Source organism: Oreochromis aureus, linkage group 7 (assembly GCF_013358895.1).
Source record: "Oreochromis aureus strain Israel breed Guangdong linkage group 7, ZZ_aureus, whole genome shotgun sequence".
NCBI lineage: Eukaryota > Metazoa > Chordata > Actinopteri > Cichliformes > Cichlidae > Oreochromis > Oreochromis aureus.
In genome coordinates, this window is record NC_052948.1 from 33,013,282 (window position 1) to 33,033,577 (window position 20,296).

Consider the following 20,296-nt stretch of genomic DNA (forward strand, 5'->3'; position numbering starts at 1 on the left):
ATACTGTAGGTTTTACATGTAGGTGCCAGCTTATCACAAAAATTTATGACCCAAATAAAATTATACCTCAGGTTCAGCTGCAATAAGTTCTTTTTTTTCCCACTGCTACAACCAACTGAAAACCCAGCCACTGGTAAAGAGTGCGCCAGGGACAGCTGGATGTGTGTGCAATTTCATGGTTTTCCATATTGAAATGAACCAAATAGATTTGGTTGGGTAATCTAAAATAAAAGCACTGCATTGTGCCTTTGTGAGGGACCAGCTCATTAAGCACTGGTATGGGTTGATGCCCCTGGGAAACAACCTTTGATGCCTAAAATTTGTTCAGTATCTGCCAAAAATATACAGACGTCTTCCGCACAATGTACAATAAATATAATAGCCTTTTTTTCTACTGCAAATAAAACAGCTTGTTTCAGACAGCAGATGAACTGACGGTCTTGATCAAAGCTCAGTATGAAATAAAGAATATTATGAACTATGAATCAAAGCTATGAAACTGGAACTTGCATTACAAGGTCTACTTTAAGTTGCAGTTCACGTACATGTTTTGGATTTCTTCTGCTGTATTTTATATTTATTCTGAAATTCTATTCAAATACTTTCTTAACTCACTATATATTCTTAGCAAAATGACCCCAACAGTTTTAAACATTTAAAATTAATTATGCAATATGAAAGTAAATTATGAGTATATCTAAAAGATTCAAATGTATTTATTGAACAGACGTGTCCTGTGATGCCCTCAATTGGGCTCATAAAAAGTTGTCAAGCTCTGGATTATTGCCATCACCATAGTAATGTTATGTACAGGGCATAAAGACACGAGCACAGCAATGCATACATGTTATCACATTCACTGCATTCACTGTCTTCTCACACCGCAAGTCCACACTGAGCACGCTCACCTCACAGGGCAAAAATAATAACATTAAAAATCATCAGCTCAGAGCTAATCCCTCCACGGCCTGTAAACATTTTAATACCACAGTGATTAGCAGTGATCCTAAACCCTAGACAGACACCCAGCCACCCTCCCTCCCTCTCAGGCCAGGGCTTCTCTCCCACCCCAGCTTCGGCTCACAGTCCTCGGGGGAGGCGGGCAGGCGAGTCCCTGGATTAAGGTCACTCGGTGCTTTGGACCCTTGAACCTTGAAAGTTAAACCCCTGGATGCTTGCCACTTCATTTCTCTAAGTGGCACCATCCTTCTTGTTATGATTGGTAATTAAAGTTGGATTTATTCAAGTGGCTTTCTGGCATAAAAGGAAAAATCCTGACATTTTCTGTTCTTCTTCTCCTTTTTTTGAGCAAGAGCTGAGCAGATTTTTGAATTTAAGTCCCTGTTGCTGTCCCTTTGTTTATTTACCTATCTACCGTTACATTTCTGTGTGAGAAAGTCAGATGTTGTGATTTGGGGTGGGGGTGTAGGGTAGGTTTTTTTTTGTTGTTGTTGTTCAGATGAGCGAGCAGATGTTACAGTTTCTCAAGAGGGATTTATGTCAGGATAGGAACACACTTTCCACACACACACACACACACACACACACACACACACACACACACACACACACACACACACACACACACACACACACACTGACACACAACCATACGTTCACACACGCTGGGATTCATGTCATTATGTATGCATTTCATCAGTCAACAACATTGATGCACTGTAAAGACACGAGCCAGAGAGAGAAAAACACATTATTAACATGCTGCTTTAAAAATAAACTTGATATGCCTGGTATGTATTTGATGCTAACCATTCTTTGGAGAGTTTTTTTTTCCCACTTCTTGTAATCACTTTCTAGACTATGTAACACTTTGTTGCAGCTGCTTATATGAACATAGCATCCAAATCTCAAAAATGATGTTTTAAACCTGGATTCTTTCCAGTGACCAGCAGGGGGCGAAAAGGAATAAATGTGATTATATACAAGTCTATGAGAAAATGAGCCTACTGTTCCCCTCACATATGACCTCGGTAAACACTTTCCTACTGAGTTCATAGTTGCAGTCAGTAGCTTTAAGCCTCATTTAACACAACATAATTTTCATTTTGTAAAATGTGGACCCATAAATCGAGCAAATATCATCCAAGCAGGTTATATTTATCTTTATTGCCTACATGTCAAGCAACAAGTGCCAACTTGTTCTCAGTCAGAGCCACACCTTGCTTGAAATAGTGATGGTTTACATGGTCTAACCTGTGTTAAATTTATATTGCCAGTCATTTAAGCCACCATCAATTGGGTGTTCAGACACTTCTGTAACAGTTTTTTTTTAGGGATCTGTTATTGTGTTCACCTCTTTCAGCACACACCCGAGTCGTCTTCCGTACAATCACCACTTAGTCCTCAGCAGACTACCACCAAAGAAGAGTCACAGCAGGCCAGGAGAGCCAGTTATAAGAGACCAGTAGGCCTGACTCGCAGTTCAGTGCAACGAGCAGGCAGCATCAAAGACCTGATTACTAGGTTCTCAGGTCCGGATCACCAGGTCTCACCTTCCGGTTCTCCACAGAGCCCTTTTATGGGAGCTGAACGAGTCCAAAAGTCGGCTTCGATGGAGGCTCTGGAGTCTTCAAAGTCAAGTCCATCCACACCGATCAGTAACAGTCAAGATGGAAGTTCTATTCCCAGCATCAATGTGACTCCACCCTTCAAGGAAACCATTCAAAATGGAGTTGGACCAGTTCAGAAAGGTTCCACAACTACTCAGATAACATCAAGAATCAATTTTCCAGTAGTGGACGGTGCTGAGTCAAGAAGCCAAACAAACACTGGTAGAGACTCAGTGGCTGACTCTGGAATGGGATCGGTAAGAGACCGAAACAAAAAAACCCTCCTGACCGGCAGTTTTGATGTCCTTGCATGAACAAAAAGCTCTGCAGCTACACTGCGTGAAGATGGCATGACTGCATGGCATTGCAGGTTATTTAAACGCATTTCTTGCATGAAAAAATCTGCATACTCAAACTGCATGACGAGCTCGAACGCATGAACACAGCAACATTTTAAGCATACTAATCAAAATGGCCTAAAACTCACTGACGGATCTAACAAATCTTGTCTTCAATTGTCTTCCTTTTTTGTGCATGAAAACTTATTAAAACCCATTAAATGTTTACATTCAGTTTTCTTGCACTTCTCTTGAATTCATATTTTCACTTTTGCCCAAATTTACCTTTTAGCTAGGTGCTTTTGATAATGTGTATTTGGAAATGGGAAGGCTTTCGGGTAAATAGCAGTAAGTCTAAATGAACCCCTGGGCCAGTGTTTAAGCCAACGGCGACCACAGAAATCAAAGAACAAGTATGTTCTTTAAGGTTAGCAGTAATTTTAACATATAATAACGTAGTAATTAATAATTTATTTGATAGAATTGTGTTTCAGGCTGTATGTGGTTAAGTACAGTAAACTCCATCTTTGATACCAAACAGCAGACAGAGGGAACACACAATGAGCTGCTGAGCATAGTGAAGTCTTTCTTTAGTTGGTGGAGGCAAAGCAGAGTTAAAAAAAAAAAAAAAAAAAAAAAAGGATTCAAAACCTAAAGCTGTTTGGGAACATTATAATAATATATTAGCACTGTGTTCTTTTTGCCCTCTAGTGGTCAGAAAACTCATAAGTCCCCCTTTAAAGAAATGTCAGTTAGAACCGGGATGAAAAAGTAGAGCAGAGCATATCTAGGTATTAATTGCATGAAATTAATACAGTGAGCCAAGTTTGTTTCTATTTATGCACATTTTTTCCCAGAAGTCAAATCAGTTTGCCATAGTGTCTTTCAAAATGATATATTTTGCCATCTCATCTGTCATTTTACCTGCCTGAACCATGTATTTATTTTCTCTCTGCTGTCAATTGGTGACAACATCATCACATGCTCTGTTAATTCATCCTTCATCCGTCAGTTCTTTATGTTTTCTAACTGGGTGCATTCGTTTTTATATGCTGACTGATTTCGCCCCCTCCGACAGATTCATCCAGGTTTTTCATTCCTCATTTTTCACCTTCTATCCCTCCAGGAGTCAGAACTGGATTCAAACAAGCAGCTGGACAGCCCATCAGAGGAGGAACCCTCCACGCCCAAAGCAATGATAATCAGCCAGAACCCGAAATATCAGCTGTACCTCAACAACGATCTGAAGACCAACGGGTTGAGTGGCAGGGATGCAGATGGTCCAGGAAGCGGCGGAGGGTCAATCGGGGAGAATGGCCCCAGGATGTCCCGATGGGAGACCACCCGGATTGGGGCGAACCATTACAAAGGGTCCCTGGAGTGTTTGGCCTCACGAGATTGGGACACTATGTCTGACAGGGTGGGTGATTCAGACCATGTGTTCTGTCTGTATATATGCATATGATTTAAGATAGCTTTTAGAAAAGTTAGATGGCGCCTTACTTCCAGAGTAAAAGCACCAGTTATTAAACAGTGCCCTCTCCTGGAAAAACTCAGCTTTGGATTCTTAATTCCAGTTCACAGCAAACATGATCATTTCACTGAGAAAAATGAAAACACAGACACTTCTAGAAAACATGTAAAGTTTAGTGTTTGATTCATTTAGAGCCAAAGTCATTCAAAAAGGTAACATTTACATTATTACATATTATTTATATCCAAATTTCTTACAGAAGACTAGTTTTATAATCCATTTGTAGATTCCAATCATGTCAAGATTCCTCATTGAATGTTTCAAACTGAATCACTTTAAATTGAAATAAGTACACGTTTAAGTGAGTGAGGTTCACACAGTATTGCCATTTTTAATATTTGATCCTTAATGTAGCATTAATAAAATAAATCTTTTCCTTTACAGTCATTGACACGTGCCCAGTCCTGGATGAATCTCAAAAAACAGGTCTAACACAGGCCGTTCTGGTTATCACAGAATTCAATGAAAGCAGGCTTGCATGTCCTCTCTGCACCAAATCAAATCTAATCACCTCGTCTGTATGACTCGAAAAGCAAAAATAACAAAAAGAGAGGCTTAATGCAAAGTTAACCCTCTCTTTTTGATGTGAAATGATACCGTTGTTTATCATATGCATAATAATTAAGGACACAATGATTTGTAATTTTACAGCCCGGAACATCACCATCCTGTTAAAGTACTGTAGCATTAATGGATGTTTTTGTAGCATCTGTTACTGGTATGAATGTGAATACCAGTATAGAAAACTTGCTTCAGTCTTCACGTTTGTTACTTTAACAGGATTGCTGCACACGTCTAATAAACACAGCTGCTTTACAGCACACGCCCACCTTTGTTCATTTTATGTTGATGTGAGGAAGGCAATCGTGGCTGCATTTGCACTTCTGAATTCACATTTTGCTCTGAGATCCTTGAGCTTTATTTGTCTTCTTTAAGTCTCTCCATTCATTATTGACATTTTTGACTTTTTTTTTTTTTTTTTTTTTTTTACAGATGGGTGTCATTGACAGCCCCCCCAGAGTGTTTAACAGTCCATACTCCCAAGCCACCTCTTTGGAGTACAACCCCCCTTATCGAATGTCTGAAAAGGTTTGTAAGTTGACCCCACTGTAATTTTGAAACCACTTCATTTATACAGTGTCTTGAAATGTACTAAAGCTGCATTTCTTTTCTAAAATACAGCAGATTTACAGCATGTGTACTTGACAAAAAGCTTTTAAAGAGTGCAAATAAAACCAAATGTTTCTTTTAAACTTTTGTAGAAAATAGTTTGCATTTGTTTCTGCATAATTAACGTTTTGAACAGCATGTGGAGTCACAGCAGGCTACTGACCCTCCTCTGTTCGCCTCCCCTCTTTTCTCCATGTTCAGGGTAAACTGTCTCCTGCCACATCTGAGATGAACCTGTACACCTATAACAGTCGCAGCACGAGTCCGGTGGGCATACAGACGCCGACCCTCATCTCCGCCCGCCCCCGTTTCTCCACCTACGACACTCTGAGGAGGAGGACAGAAGTCGTCAACACGGTACGTGTTTACTGACACACACATACGTGTAGCACATACTCTGACTTCCACACTTTGTAATGGGTTTCTGTACATTTTTCTTGCTACAGGTGGTGCCCACACACTACAGCATGCGCTCTTCCACTCTAGGAGCACCCAATAAAAAAGACTACATAGCAGAACTGACCAAGCAGCTGGAGACCATTCAGAGAGTAAGCCCCGTTTCACTTCTTGTGGATTCAGTCGCCTGGAAAAAAAAAAAAAAGGAATATAGATTCAAATTAAAACAAAAGCATTAAACAAATGTCAGAGAAATGCAGATTTATAGCATGTGTACCTGACAGAAAACTCTCAAAGGGTGCCAGTTAGGCTCATTTAACTTTTATTTATCTTGTAATGGGCCCTTTGTGCAGCCCTTTATCCTCTGTTTTAAGCAAGCCACTTTCCCTCCCTTCCTTAAGTGGCTTTTTCCCCCCTTAAGTGGCTTTTTCCTGATTGGCTGCCCCCCTTAAACAGAAGATTTGAGGAGTAGGTGGGGGTCCATGAATCCTCTCTTCATGATGTCACAAATCTGTTGAATACTGTTCAGCACAAGTCTGATTTGGACCAGATTCACCAGATTTATCAGATTAATGAATCGGAGAGCACCAAACAGGACACGAAACAATCCACTGTGTGAGGAACGTTTAGCTCCTGGCGGTTTGTAGAAAACTGGATTTTTGATGTGGTGTGTTGTTTCTTCCAGCGCAACCAGTTCCTGGAGGCAGAGAGTGTGGAGATGGAGAAGGAGAGGAACCAGATCAGGTCGGGCATGTGTTGTTTTTCAGTAGTTGTACTCGAAGTCAGCACACTGTTAGCTAACCGGGGGCCGTGTACTTTAAAATTAAGCTTTTAGCCTCATGTTATTTCTTTCTTCTTTTTTTTTTTTTTTTTTAAATGTTTTAAGTCTATTTCAATTTGTTCTTGTCCAAACCCATAACAGTCTACTTACTGTCTGTCTGTGAAGGTTTGAGATGCGCGGCCTGCTGGTGAACAACGAGGACCTGCTGAGAACAAACACACAGCTGAACAACGAGCTGAAGCGGCTGAGGGAGCAGATGATAGAGATGGAGAGAGAGAATCAGTCCATAGGGGAGCGGTTCAGAGAGATGGAGGTGTGACTTTTTTTTAAGATAAAAGGATGTATAGAAGTGATTTGTAGTAGTATAACTGTTTGGATGGGTGACACTTGTGTTTTGCTATGCAGATTGAGGTGAAGCAAGCAAGAGAGGTGATGGTGGAGGCCAACACTCAGGAGTACGCCTTCAACTTCCTCGAGCAGTCGCTCAAAAATAGGATCCAGGATGCTGAGGTATGCAAAGTTAGATGGAAGCAGCTAAAATAATTTTTTTTTTAAAAAGATCACATTAAAACCTGAGGAGGAACTCACACCAAAATAATCTAGATAGATAAAAAGGCAAAGGAAAACTGGATTATGGGGTGTACCATATCTTTAAAGTGATTTCCACTCGTCCAGATATCCAAAGATGTAAATTACCCTTTCTTTGTATTTCTTTGTATTTCTTTGTATTTCTTTGTATTTCTTTGTATTTCTTTGTATGTATTTTCTTAACCACTTTCTCTAACTATGGTCACAGAGCAGTCCAGTGGAACTCGGGGTGCACCCCTGTGTTAGTCTTTAGTATAACACAGCACGCAGAATACCAAGAATCCTATATGACGTTCAGTGATAATCCAGTTTAGTCAATATCCAGCTTGGTTTTATTTGTCAGTGAGGGACTAGATCATCTATGTTACTGCACATTCAGACCAGTAAGAGACACATTTTTCTCTTATACAAAGAAGCTGAACTATATGCATGTTTTTTGTTTTCAGGAAAATCTGGACAAGCAGACGCAGCACGCTCAGACTCTGGCTGAGAAGTTGTGGCTGGCAGAGAGACAGCTGGAAGACGTGGAGAGTGACAAAGAAAGCAAAGATAAGAAGCTGTCTGACCTCAGCAACACCATCCTCAGGCTGGAGACTGAGGTACGGACATAGTAGACAAGTGGAGACAAACAGGGTTCATTCCTTGCACTGAGGCGATGAGCAGCCATCACCTCAAAATTAGATTTATTTAGAAATTCTCTGAAAAGAACCACATAAATTGTCATCACTGAAAAACCTGACAACCCAAAGCAGTGATTCCAAAGCATAAACTGCAACCCCTGGTGCAGCATCACTTACAGTAACATTAAAGTATGTGCAGAAAAGGCTTTTGATTTTCTTTTCCTTTTTAAATGGAGTTTGAAATTGCCGTCAGATTTTTCAATCCAATTAAAAAAGCAGTATTATTCTTCATTTCTCCAGCACTATGAGAGCAGTCAAATCTATTCCTTGTGCCTCCATGTGTAAAAGACTCTTAAATTAAAGCAAAAACATTTAAATTTGTTAACCAATTAGATCTTTAAGAAATCTTGTAGTGAGAATGTGTTTTCTTCTATTACTACAAATATAAACTGTATTAAACTGTAATAAGTTTATATCCCTTTCCAGCTGGGTGAGGCCATGGCGGTATCCACTCAGGCTAATGCAGATATGAACCTGCAGCAAAAGCTGCGTGAGGATGCCCAGATGAGGGTGGACGAGCTGGAGGAGTCCCTGCTGGAGAAGGAGCAGGAAGTGCAGAAACTGCAGATCCTTGTGACCAAACTGCAGGGAGAGGTATTTCAAGCTGTTGTAGCGTTTGAGCTTCAGCTGTACTTTGAGACAGTGGCCTAATAGAGAATAACAGCTGTGGAAACCTTTGGAGTACCCACAGCCTCAGGACCTGTGTGTTTTCTGTATGTGTGTAGGTCTCTGGTAAGCTGTTCGATAGAGAGCGGTCGCTGGAGGAGGAGATTCAGCTGAGAGAGAGGCTTCAGCTGCAATGTAAGCAGGCAGAAAGGACTGTGGACGACCTCACCATGGAGCTGCACAGCACGAACCAAACCAGAGACGACCTGGCCAAACAGCTCAAACTGGCTCAGGTACAGTAAATAGTCTGAGGCGAGGCAAGAGGGTTACACTGTATCTTTACACCAGATTCTTTATTGAATGTGATCAAAGAAACAGTCAGAAACATTTCTAGGTTTTTGTATAAGATGAGATTCACAACCTCAGCAAAACCATAGGGGCCACCTACCTGCTATGGATTGTTAGGCTCACCAATTTAAGTTTGACAAATTCAGCCTTCAGCACCATAAAGGAATAATCTTGATTTCAGCTTTGATTTACCATCCATGTCAAAAACGTTTGGTCATTGGAGGGAAATTGTCTTGAATTTGGGCCGACAGCTTTTAGGCATCGCTATTGTGTTTCCTTATTAACATTCGCCTGTGCCATGCTCTTTGGCGTGATGTTGTGGATGCTTGCAAGAGAAATGTGGCCTACACAACTCTAGTTTTCAGAAACTCGTTTAGCTGAGGGTTTCTGTCTAATTTCAGATTTGGAAAGAAAAAACCCAGACTCATATTCAGAGAGTGTCACCCCCTGTTGTTGCTGTTTTTAGATTGGCGCTGTCATAGACAGCTATCTGTGTGGGCCAGACAACAGCCCACATTAGCCTCATTGACTCTTTATCTAATCATCATGTCTTGCCCTTCACCTTAATTTGCTGAATGAGTCAACAAACATTCATCATTTCAAGGGTAGAAAGCTAATTACCTGCTCAACAGCAGCACACTTTTCTTCAAGCTGTCAAACCGCTTCACATAAAATTATTTATTTTCAACACTGAAAGAGGAAAAGAAATGTGTAGGGACACTTTTTATTTTTTCCAATACCTTTACTTTGCATGTGGTGCCCACATTTAAAGGTTCAATAAAAACAGCTGCTATTCGTAGTGATTGTATTTAATAATCAACAGGAAGTCTTGATTTTCAGCAGCAGATTAATACACATTTGGTTTGTCTAACTGATTCCAAATAAACTACCATACATGTGTTTTATATACAGCATGTCAGGCTTTTATACACACATGTTAAGGTTACATCCACTGTTGGTTTCAGTCCTTTCTTGTGATTTTGCTATCACCAAATTCCTGAACATTTCACCAGTTTTGGATCAGGTAACATCCAAGGGTCTTTGTGTGCATGACCTAATGATTCAAACAGAGATGTCCACTTGAATTAATCATTCATGGAAACCATCAGCGTTTGGGGTTAATAGAGTATTAATTATGCAAATCCTGTTTAGCAATCAGCATGCTACAGTGATTCCATAATCCTGTATCTACATCACGTCACCATTTCTGAAGATGCTTAATCTGTTCCGTTTTCAAAAATAACCCAAGTGTCAGATATTTTAAAAAGTGACCTCACAGGCTGTTTGAGAGGGATTCAGATCAGAAGTTTACTTATTTTTAAACTTTCAGGAGAAGATAATCGACCTGGAGAGTGATCTGGAGGAGCTGCATGACAGCGAGCAGAGATGGGCCGCCAAGCAAAAGAGAGCCATCGAACAGGTAGAGGCGCTGGGAACAGGAAGCGTATCAACTGAAAACTATTCCTATAGAACTGATTTGATTGGTTATTGACACTCTTTTTGTGTTTTGACCTCCAGACCGAGCAGCTGCAGCTGAAGCTGATTCAGGAGAAAGATTTGAATGAGCAGCTGGAAGTTGAGAAAGTGTCAATGGAAAGACAGGTAATCTGTGTGGGCTTATTTCTAGACTTTTTATGCATGTAATGAGTGTTTGGGCCTTAAATTCAGAAGCCAATAATATATGCATTTGAAAAGAATATATTTACTTTTTATGTGTACCATAAACCACTTTTGAAGGGATTCTCATTTGCCATTTTGTGAAAATTAAGCAGAACATTTCATAGATAAAACAAAAACTTGCCATCACTTTGTGGACAAAAAGACTAATCAGATCTTATTAGTGTCATTTCTAAAAGAAATACTTATAGCTGCCATGCTTTCCTTGTATTTAGACATTTTTATACACAAAACAATGTAAATACTTAGTGCTGAAAAAAAGGAGACTTTTTTTTCTGTGTTTTGAGTACTAATAAAGTGTTTTGTTTGTGTAGCTGCGTGAGCTTCGTCTGGAGGTGGAGGAACTGCGGAGCAACAGAGTTCAGGAGGATGTCATCTCTAGGACGGAGATCAGAGTCAAGGAACTGGAGAACTTACTGAGGGTTGAGGAGAGGTCAGTTAAAGATCTTCTCTGTGACCGAGGACAGCCTGCAGACTTTGCAGGAGTACCTGCATGTGTTAAATGGCTTTTTGCTGTTACACTACAAGTGTGTGTTTCTGTGCAGGAACAAAGCAACTCTGTCAAACACCATCAGTAAGCTGGAGAGGAAGATCAACGAGCTGAGTGATCAGATGGAGGAGGAGCACCGGATAGCTACTGAACAGAAAGACCTGGTAATACAGAAACAGACACACATTTGTACAAACCTATAAAACAGCATTTCTGTCTCACACATCCCCAAGTGGAAAGTGTGTGTTAACTAAAATATCCAAAGCTTCAATACTACTAATTCTTAAATCACGGATTATCATTATTATTATCTGCAGTAATTTCCATCCTTCCACTACTTTATTTTTACTAACCTTATATCGTATTTTAAGTTATAACTTTTTTCTGTACTGTATTAGTTATATTTGCCTTTTTATTTTATCATCTTGCACATGCTCTCGCCACACGGGGGCGATAGAGTAATGCAAGAAATTAAAGGGTTTAAAAAAAAAAAAAAGTGTTTTAGGATTATCTAAATGTCCTTGGAAGATCACTGTCGGATGCTAAGACTGGGAATGAATTTGTTCTTTCTGAACAGAAATTTGTTATTTAAGTCAACTAGTTTTTTCTCTCTGGGATCCACTCACTACTTGGATGTATATTTGATTTCCTTTTATGAATATTGTTTCTATGATTATCTAAAAAAAAAAAAAGAAGAAAAAGAAAAACTTCCCCCGCACTCTTCTTCTTTTTCTAATGGGATGTATTTGTATGGTGAATTGTTGACCCACATAATGGATTAACAAACTGTACAAAAGTGGCAAATGTTTTTATGTAGTGTACACTAACCAGATGATCTGATAATCTGTGATTTGTTCTCCAGATGACCCAGAGGATCCGCTCTCTGAAGCGCCAGCTGAATGAGGCTGAGGAGGAGGCAAGCAGGAAGGAGGCACAGTACCGGCACACCCAGAGAGAGCTGACTGAGGAGAGGGAGACAACCAGCCGCCTACAGAAGCAGCTGCTTGACCAACACCTGCAGACCAAGTATGAACTGTACTGCATGCATGCATATGGACTGTTGATAGCTCACAATACATAACAGCTACTTGCCACTTGTATTTTCTTTCATGATTTCTCACCTTGCAGATTTCATTTTTTAACCTCCTCACATATGTTTACGTACCCTCTCATAATTTTGATGGCAAACTAAAGCTTCATCTGTATCCCTCAGGCGTAAGGAGACCATGACAATCCGTCAGACTCTGGATAACCTGAGGTTGGACCTGAGTGACGACGACGATGATCTGACACTGGAAAATAGTACAAATGTCACCAAAGTCTAAAAACCCCCTCACTCTAAATTCCCTCAGCGGGAAACATGTGTATAACCAAATGAGAAGATTTTTTTTCCTTCCAGGCTTTATTGTTTGTTTGTTTTTAAACAGGAAATGTCCACAGGATAGTCACTCTTTAATACCATCAGGAAAATTACATTTCTGAAAATCTGAAAGGACAAAACAATTCTGCATGTAAATGCACCACAAGTCCTGTACTTTACTGTGTTAGCTCTGTTGTGCTAAAAGCTGAAATGCATTTTTTTCCTTTACATGCTCTCCGTGTTTGCTAAAGTGTGATTCTCTGCCCACATTTTAAATGTTAATTCAAAGGGTAGTAACTCTTGTTTGTCTTACCTGGGAGTGGCCCAGTGAAAACAATTTCTAAAGCATCTCCTAAAAAACTTGTGGACTTGATCGCCCTCTTCTGTTGATCAGGAAGAAATTCAACCGTCTAAAGTGAACGACAGAATCACCTGGTGGACTTTCTGCCTCCCTGTTCTCCTTAAAGCCACAATCTGCTCGTTTGCCAAAGAAAATAAACCTACAGGAGTTTGCTGCAGAGACATGTTGACACTTATACTGCAAAAGATGTAACTGCTGTGACATCGCCCACCTATCATTCAGAGCAGTCACACCCTTAAACAAACTTGCTTTAAATTATAATAAGTTATGCAAGTTGCAAGTTATGCAAAAAAAAGTTTTAAACTCATTTCTGAGGGAAAGCCAGTTCCTGCTTGATATTGACCCATATTACGGAAATATTATTTAGAGTACTGACATAATAGGGATTTGATTAAGGTGCTGTGTAGTTTTGAATCCAGTTGTTCCACCAGTTGTTTTAGAATGAGCTTTAGAATCAGAGCTCTCCAGTCTCTCAGCTTTTGTATTATTTGATGGCTCTTTAATAGCAGTTCTTTCCTAAAGAGGGTTTTTTCTACATTCATACATGCAGTATTTGGATTCTGACATATTAGAAGAAATAGCAAGATAAATCTGGTACATGTGAGGGATCTTTAAGTAACTGTGTAATTCAAATCAAAGCCCATTAAGCAATTATTTATATGAAGTGTGTGTATGTGTGTGTGTGTCTTATGTTTGAGTTTTTTTTTTTTTTTATTATTATTTCTTAGTGGGGAAAAGTTTTTATTTTATAGAAAAAAAAAAAAAAAATACAGGAGGACTTCCGAGTTCAGTTTTGGGTATTTTGGGGGTTTGCTGCTGTATAGATATGACCTATTGTGCCTCCTGCATGCTGTACATGAGATAAGCTTCAAGGCTAAGATTTATTTCAAAAAGAGGACAAAACGAATGAGGTGTTTACTCTGGTCTTTTTTAAACATGTAAAAATGTGTCGTATTGAGGAGGGGAAAAAAGATTACGTATGCAGAAATGAGTTGGATTCACAAAAGAAAATCCTTTTTCCTACGATTACCTCAATTACTTTCTAATTTATATAAAAAGTCAAGATTCTGTAATGAGACAGGAAATCAGAACTTTAACCCAATGTTTCTTTTGCACACTAACTGAAAAATTACAACATTCTGATCTCGTAACTTACCTTTGCAATTTTATAGTAATGCATTTTTTTCTTTTGTGAATGCAATCTTCATTCATGTATGTATTCTGATTTTGGTTTAATATTCTGCATAATTTTATTTGGAGGATAGTTTTGTTTTTTAAGAAAACCAAGCATTCAGACAAAAACAAACTAGATTGTTGAATTAAAATCAAGAGTGGAATATTAGCATATTTTACAGTCATTCTCAGATATCAGTAATATGCAAAAAGTAGTTTGAAGGATGTCTGTTAGAAATATATTAAAAGCTAATATTCACACACAATTTTAATTCCCTGCTATGTTTACATTTTTTATGTTTTTAGCTTGTTTGGAAACAGGAGTTTAAATCACAAGTTTTGTCTAGGTTGCTGTATCTCAGCTATAATAACTACACTACTGCATTTTTTTTTTCCTCGTAGCAAAAGAAAATGAGGGTATCTACAGAAATGTAAAAAGAAACTAAATATGCTGACTTATTTTTGTAACTATACTTCACACGGTTCCACTATTCTTGGGTATTTATTTTTCCGTTTTCTCTTTTGGTGAGAAGTTTCTTACTACAAGATAAAATAAATTCTTCTGCACTGTGAATTTGAGGTGTTCTTTTTTTTTTGCGCTGTTTTTGAGAAGTAAATGACTTAATGGCCTTTTCTGGGGAGAAGTTACTAAAAATATAACTGCACAATAACAGAGTTTAGGATTAAATTTGATGTAATGTTGTTCTGCATTAGTCAATGAAATACAAAAAACTATACTTTTGCCAACTTGCTTTTCAAATACACAATGCATAGAAAAAAAACCCTATTATAACCACCATTTTATTTTCATGTAGCTGACTTCAAATGTGCTTTGTTACATTTTCTATTTTGTGTAGGTAATAAGTAAAGTTTTTAAACCGTTAAAAAAAATTAATTACACATTTATTAGCACTGAATTACAAGAGCATTACCCATGTAATGTTGAAAAAAAACAAAAAAAAACAAAAAAACCCTGAATGGTAGGTTCTGCCATTGCATGATTTACAATTATGAAGCCACAGATTGCAAGATTGCTGATACAGTTTGTCCACTGCATTTTTAGAAATCTTGTAAGTAAAACTTTTTCTTTATAGGCTAGAAATCTTTATGTTTATAAGTGACAAAAAAAAAAAAAAGAAAAAGAAAAAAGTAGTCTTCACTTCAAGGAAATATAAACAAGTTCACCAGACTGGGGATTTCCAGCTTCTCCCCGTGAAAGAACCTCAGTGATATCTACGAGGACGAGATTCACAAAGCATTAACAAACTCCTTTGTATTTGTATCAATTAACCTAGCATGACTACACACAAGCAAAAGTACAAAACAAAGACAAAACATCAGAAAGTTATTATAGTACTAAGTTCATTTTTAATCAGCTCTCAAGTTGCAAAGTCAATCAATCTATAACAAATGCTTCGGCTAGATAAAATGCAAACAACTGACTCTACAAAGATACTCATCAATACATACACGTTCAGTTCCGGCTTATAACACTCTCAAAACCTTTTTGCTTTTTTTTTTTTTTTTTTTTTTTTGTTCCTTTTTACATTTTACAACTGTTACAAACAAAACACTAGCATCGGTGTCAAAGGCAACACAAGTATTAAAATCATGACAAAAGAAGCTGAATCACAAAAAAAAAAAATTCCCCAAAGTTTTGGTCAAATGTTCAGGCAGGTTTGGTTATTTCACCATTAAATCTTGATTTTGGTCTGATAGTCAATACCACGGCAGGGCATTCCTGTCCAGAAGATTCAATAACTGGACTGACTTTGGGTTCTGTTTTGTTTGTTGTTGTGAGGAAAAAGTTTTTCCTGAAATGGAAGCAGCATTGAGCATTGCATAAGAATAACACAACTATTTTCCTAAGTCATATAAAGAGTTATCACATTAAATAATAATCACAAAAATCAAAAAATGTAATGATATTTAGTGCTGACTCAGAACAGGACCTACTTTGCGCCACATTAGGTGAAAACCAAAAAACAAGTTCTGTCAATTCCATGATGTCACATGGGTTGCATTTAAAACCAACTTTGTGACAAATAAATTGTCTGTTTATGAGATCACAATGCAGGAAATTGTGTAATTGTTGTTTTTGTATGCTTTTGTTCACTTATGTAGGCAATTTGCCAAAAAAGACAATGCACAATAGATAAGGTTAAAGATCAGCATTATGGTCTTTAGATATTCTAACAATATGTGACACAGCACACGAAACAGCCAAGCAATCAGGAACAGCAAGACTTTCCAATATTTCACGTTTGCTATCTTAACTTGACTGTCTGCAACTATCTCTGAAAACTATGTTGGAGAAAAAAGTCATTTACTGAACAGTTTCTGATGAATAAGCAGCAAATAAATAATGTGCTACTTTGCTGAAAATCCTCGTGCAGCAGACCCCTGCTCATTTTAGCCACGCACTCTTTAGGTATGTAACCCAACCTAGGGAGTGAATGAAATGTGCCACCTCAATGATGCTTTTCTGTACCTGGCCTGTGGTGACACTGCTCTGCAGTGTGATGAGAACAGTTTCTTGTGAACCTAGTGGAGTTTTTGAATCGAGGTTAATGATTTCCAAAAGAGTATATATCCATCAAAGTCATACAAACTACATGAAAAGATTGAAAAATAGATTTCATGTATCAAACATCAACTTGGAGGAACATTGTAAACTTTAGCTGGATTATGCTGCATCACACATTGTTATAATTTATCAAGCTTTGGAGCACATCTGAAAGTATTTTTTTTTGCTTTTTCATGGGGAAAGAGATGTGTTAAAAAAAAAAAAAGGCAGAAAATGTAAACTTAGTTGAATAAGTACTCTACAATGGCTGTAGTCAAGACATAGTCACATTCCCACAGGCAAAATTCAGAGAAGTGTATATAATAGGTGCGGCCAATCATGTCTGCTTCCACAACATAAAAATGCATATATATAAGTTTAATTCATTTGCATGAGCAATTTATCAAGGAAGCTAAAATATTAACATAAAGGTGTAATGATAAATGTATTTGCAACTACCTCCTCCAGACAGAAACACCACACCGCGGTTGGTATCAGATACCTTTATAATGCATCTTCGCTGACAATAAGACGGCAGTGGCCATCTGTATCAAGTCGCAGCTGACATGTCGGGGAAAAAAGAATAAAAGAAGCAAAACAAAAGCAAACAAAAAAAACAAAAAAACAAAAAAAAAACAAAAAACTGGATAAAACCAACAAATTTTTTGCAGCTCCTGCATCAGAAACACTGAACGCATCACAGGTCAATCCATTCTCATAGTGTCAAACATGCTGACAGTGCAACAAACACACAGGCATCGATACACACAGTGAAAACTGAACAAACGAGTACAAACTGCAGGCATCAGAGAGTATTCACACACAGGAGATCCAAAAATAAAAGCTCTTAGAGGTACTTAGATTGATTTGTTGTTTTGATAAATCTGACAATACACAAAAAACCCAAAACATCTGACTTCTGTTCTCTTTTGCCTCTGATTTATAATCTATAATCAATAATGCATTAAAATATTCAGTAGCTCACAAACTTTACAGAGGATCAGACAGAAGAGTTATTATAACAGGCACAACATGACCGCAAACAGTGTAAACTTTCAAAGTGAATTTAAAAACAACACTTAAGACACAATAGGTTCATGGAGAAAATGACGGTCAAAAACAGCAACAAATGGACCGAAGATTTAAAAGAGAGACTGAAATGAAGACATGATGAGCAAGATTGGAAGAAAGGTTCAGGTAAAAACCGACAATTTGTCCTAGAAGATTGTCACAATTAAAGGCATTGGTTGGGGGAAATTCTTGCCCATTTGGAGAAGTGTTAAAATCTCAAATACAAATAAGTTTAGTGTTAAACTGTTTGACCCAAGTTGTGATTTTGACATTGTAAAGTTAATCAATATTGAAGCAATTTCCCTAACTTTATTAGTCCTAATAAGTTGCATGTCATCTAGTTAAAGTAGTTAAGCAACTGCATGTCATGTTTTGCCTCATAATTTATTTTCATCAATTTCTTTCAACAAAAAGAAACATTTAACCATTCAAGTCAAGATTTTCATAAAATCAACACTTTGTTTTTCTTTAAAAACAGGACTAATCAATATTTCCCTAATAGCAATAATAGACATGACTATGTTAAAAACTGACACTCACAGAGAACTCACAATTATGCAGCATGGTACGGAGCTTTTTAGCCTCTTTCAGCTTGTAGTTTTGGTTTTACGGCACGTTTACTACCCGGTTTGGTCTTGCTGCTCTGGCCAGCCCAAACAATTTCAAGAAATGGCAGACAGGCAAAAAACAAAGACACAAACATTAAACAGCTACAAATCCAGTTTAATTTATGGAGGAGACTCAACCAGAGCTAAGAGGAAGGTGAACAATGGAGTAAAGAAATACAACTCCAGTCTACATGCACTAGATGTGTAAATCTGGCTACTGATTGCTAACATGCAAAGACTGCCACTTGATCTTCTGCCCTCTAGTGGCCAAACGATAGTTTTCTGCTAAAACATCGCTCGCTTCATGAATAAAAGGTGGGCCAGAGTAAACTAATAACCACACATTTACTTCGTTCGTTTTACTGAGGTTTCTCTTCTAACTATACTTTCAGACATAAGTGGCTTGTACATTATAACTATTTTACCCATACAAACAACTTCTGCATAATTTACAACCAAAATAAACAATAACACCTGTAGAAAACATACACGCTGAAATGGAAATGCTGCAAACCAGCCTACAAAAAGAGGATTTTCTGCCAAGTAACTGGGAGACATCCGAGTCAACGCTTCATATTATCAGCAAATTATTGTTGAACATCTAAAAATCAAATATACTGTAAGTAGCACTTAAATATGGCACTGAAATCAGTTGTTGGCAAATGAATATGTTTAGCTGTCAAGAAAACTAAAGTAGCAAATATTTATTTGAAAAAAAAAAAGTTATTTAACACACTGTCAGATTCAATTTGTGGTTGTTTCTTTGCTTGTTATAGTGTTATGTGTATGTATTTATTGTAACTTCTGCTGCTCTGTTGGCCAGGTCTCTCATGAAAGAGATTTTAATCTTAATGAGATGTTTACCTAAATGAATAAATGAAAAAAATAATATATATACTTCTTCCTAATGACCCATTTGTTAAGGCCTGGTCTTTGATTTGCTTTGAATGACAGCCTACAGTAAACCCAGCGTGCTACAGCTTTACTCCTCCACAAGTTGGAACAGCTTTGAACTTTCTCAGCTGGTTCACAAAAATCTACATTTATCAGCAGCCAATCTAATCTTTTTTTCCTCAATATTCTTTGATCACATAAGGTGTTATTTGATTTATGGAAAACTGTGAGCTGCACTTTAAACACACACACACACACACACACACACACACACACACACACACACACACACACACACACACACACACACACACACACACACACACACACACACACACACACACACACACACACACACACACACACACACACACACACACACACACACACACACATCACTGACTTGAAGATGAAACTGACATTTTAATATAGTGGATTTTGTAATTACCATCTAAATACATGCCACTGTAGTCGTGTTCCAGTGTTAGGCTTTTCCTGTCTTCAGTGAGTTATAACAGGTTGTGATCAAGTAAAAAAAACTAAACCAAACCAAAATAAAATAAAAAATGCAAAACTGTAGAGGCTTCAAAAATACTTCTTTTTACACGCTTTTGTTGGATTACCTTTTAAATGGATACATTTATATATTTCCTGATTAATCTAAAGTTAATAACACAGTGACAACATGTTTTTTGCCCAATACAAAAAAAAAAAAGTAGATGGGTTTTCTGTCTTGGAAGAAAACCCATCTACTGAGTGCCTCTACCACAGGCTGAGACATCCAGTCAACTTTCAGCAAACCATGAATCAATGAACCAAAGAACAGAGCCCTTACAATGCTGGAAAAGCTTCAGGGCAAGTCACTGTTGGTTCTTAAGTAGCCAAGCCAAAATTTTAATCCATCAGAACATCTTTTGAGAGGCACAAAGAAGACACTTCCCATCCAATCTGATGACGCTTGAAGATGCAGATTAGCTCAGATGAATTGGATAAACCACCCAAATTCAGGTTGAAGAGATTTAACCAAGACAACTCGAAGCTGAAATTACTAAAATCAAAGTTTCTGGGTTTTTTGTTTTTATGCT

The 20,296-nt window shown here is 37.9% G+C and overlaps 1 protein-coding gene across 1 annotated transcript in view; it reads left to right on the top strand.

The window, feature by feature from the left end:
• LOC116324904 (cingulin-like protein 1) overlaps positions 1-19,556 on the top strand; it is a 62,160-nt gene extending 42,604 nt beyond the window's left edge. The window contains exons 7-24 of the mRNA XM_039615270.1: positions 2,324-2,827; positions 4,035-4,328; positions 4,827-4,868; positions 5,436-5,531; positions 5,814-5,969; positions 6,059-6,160; positions 6,694-6,752; positions 6,955-7,102; positions 7,195-7,299; positions 7,824-7,976; positions 8,484-8,651; positions 8,783-8,956; positions 10,342-10,431; positions 10,530-10,613; positions 11,003-11,121; positions 11,234-11,342; positions 12,041-12,204; positions 12,392-19,556. Coding sequence (XP_039471204.1) covers positions 2,324-2,827; positions 4,035-4,328; positions 4,827-4,868; positions 5,436-5,531; positions 5,814-5,969; positions 6,059-6,160; positions 6,694-6,752; positions 6,955-7,102; positions 7,195-7,299; positions 7,824-7,976; positions 8,484-8,651; positions 8,783-8,956; positions 10,342-10,431; positions 10,530-10,613; positions 11,003-11,121; positions 11,234-11,342; positions 12,041-12,204; positions 12,392-12,503 — 2,679 coding nt within the window. The 3' untranslated portion in view covers positions 12,504-19,556. The remainder of the gene's footprint in view (positions 1-2,323; positions 2,828-4,034; positions 4,329-4,826; positions 4,869-5,435; positions 5,532-5,813; positions 5,970-6,058; positions 6,161-6,693; positions 6,753-6,954; positions 7,103-7,194; positions 7,300-7,823; positions 7,977-8,483; positions 8,652-8,782; positions 8,957-10,341; positions 10,432-10,529; positions 10,614-11,002; positions 11,122-11,233; positions 11,343-12,040; positions 12,205-12,391) is intronic.
• The last annotated feature ends 740 nt before the right edge of the window (positions 19,557-20,296 follow it).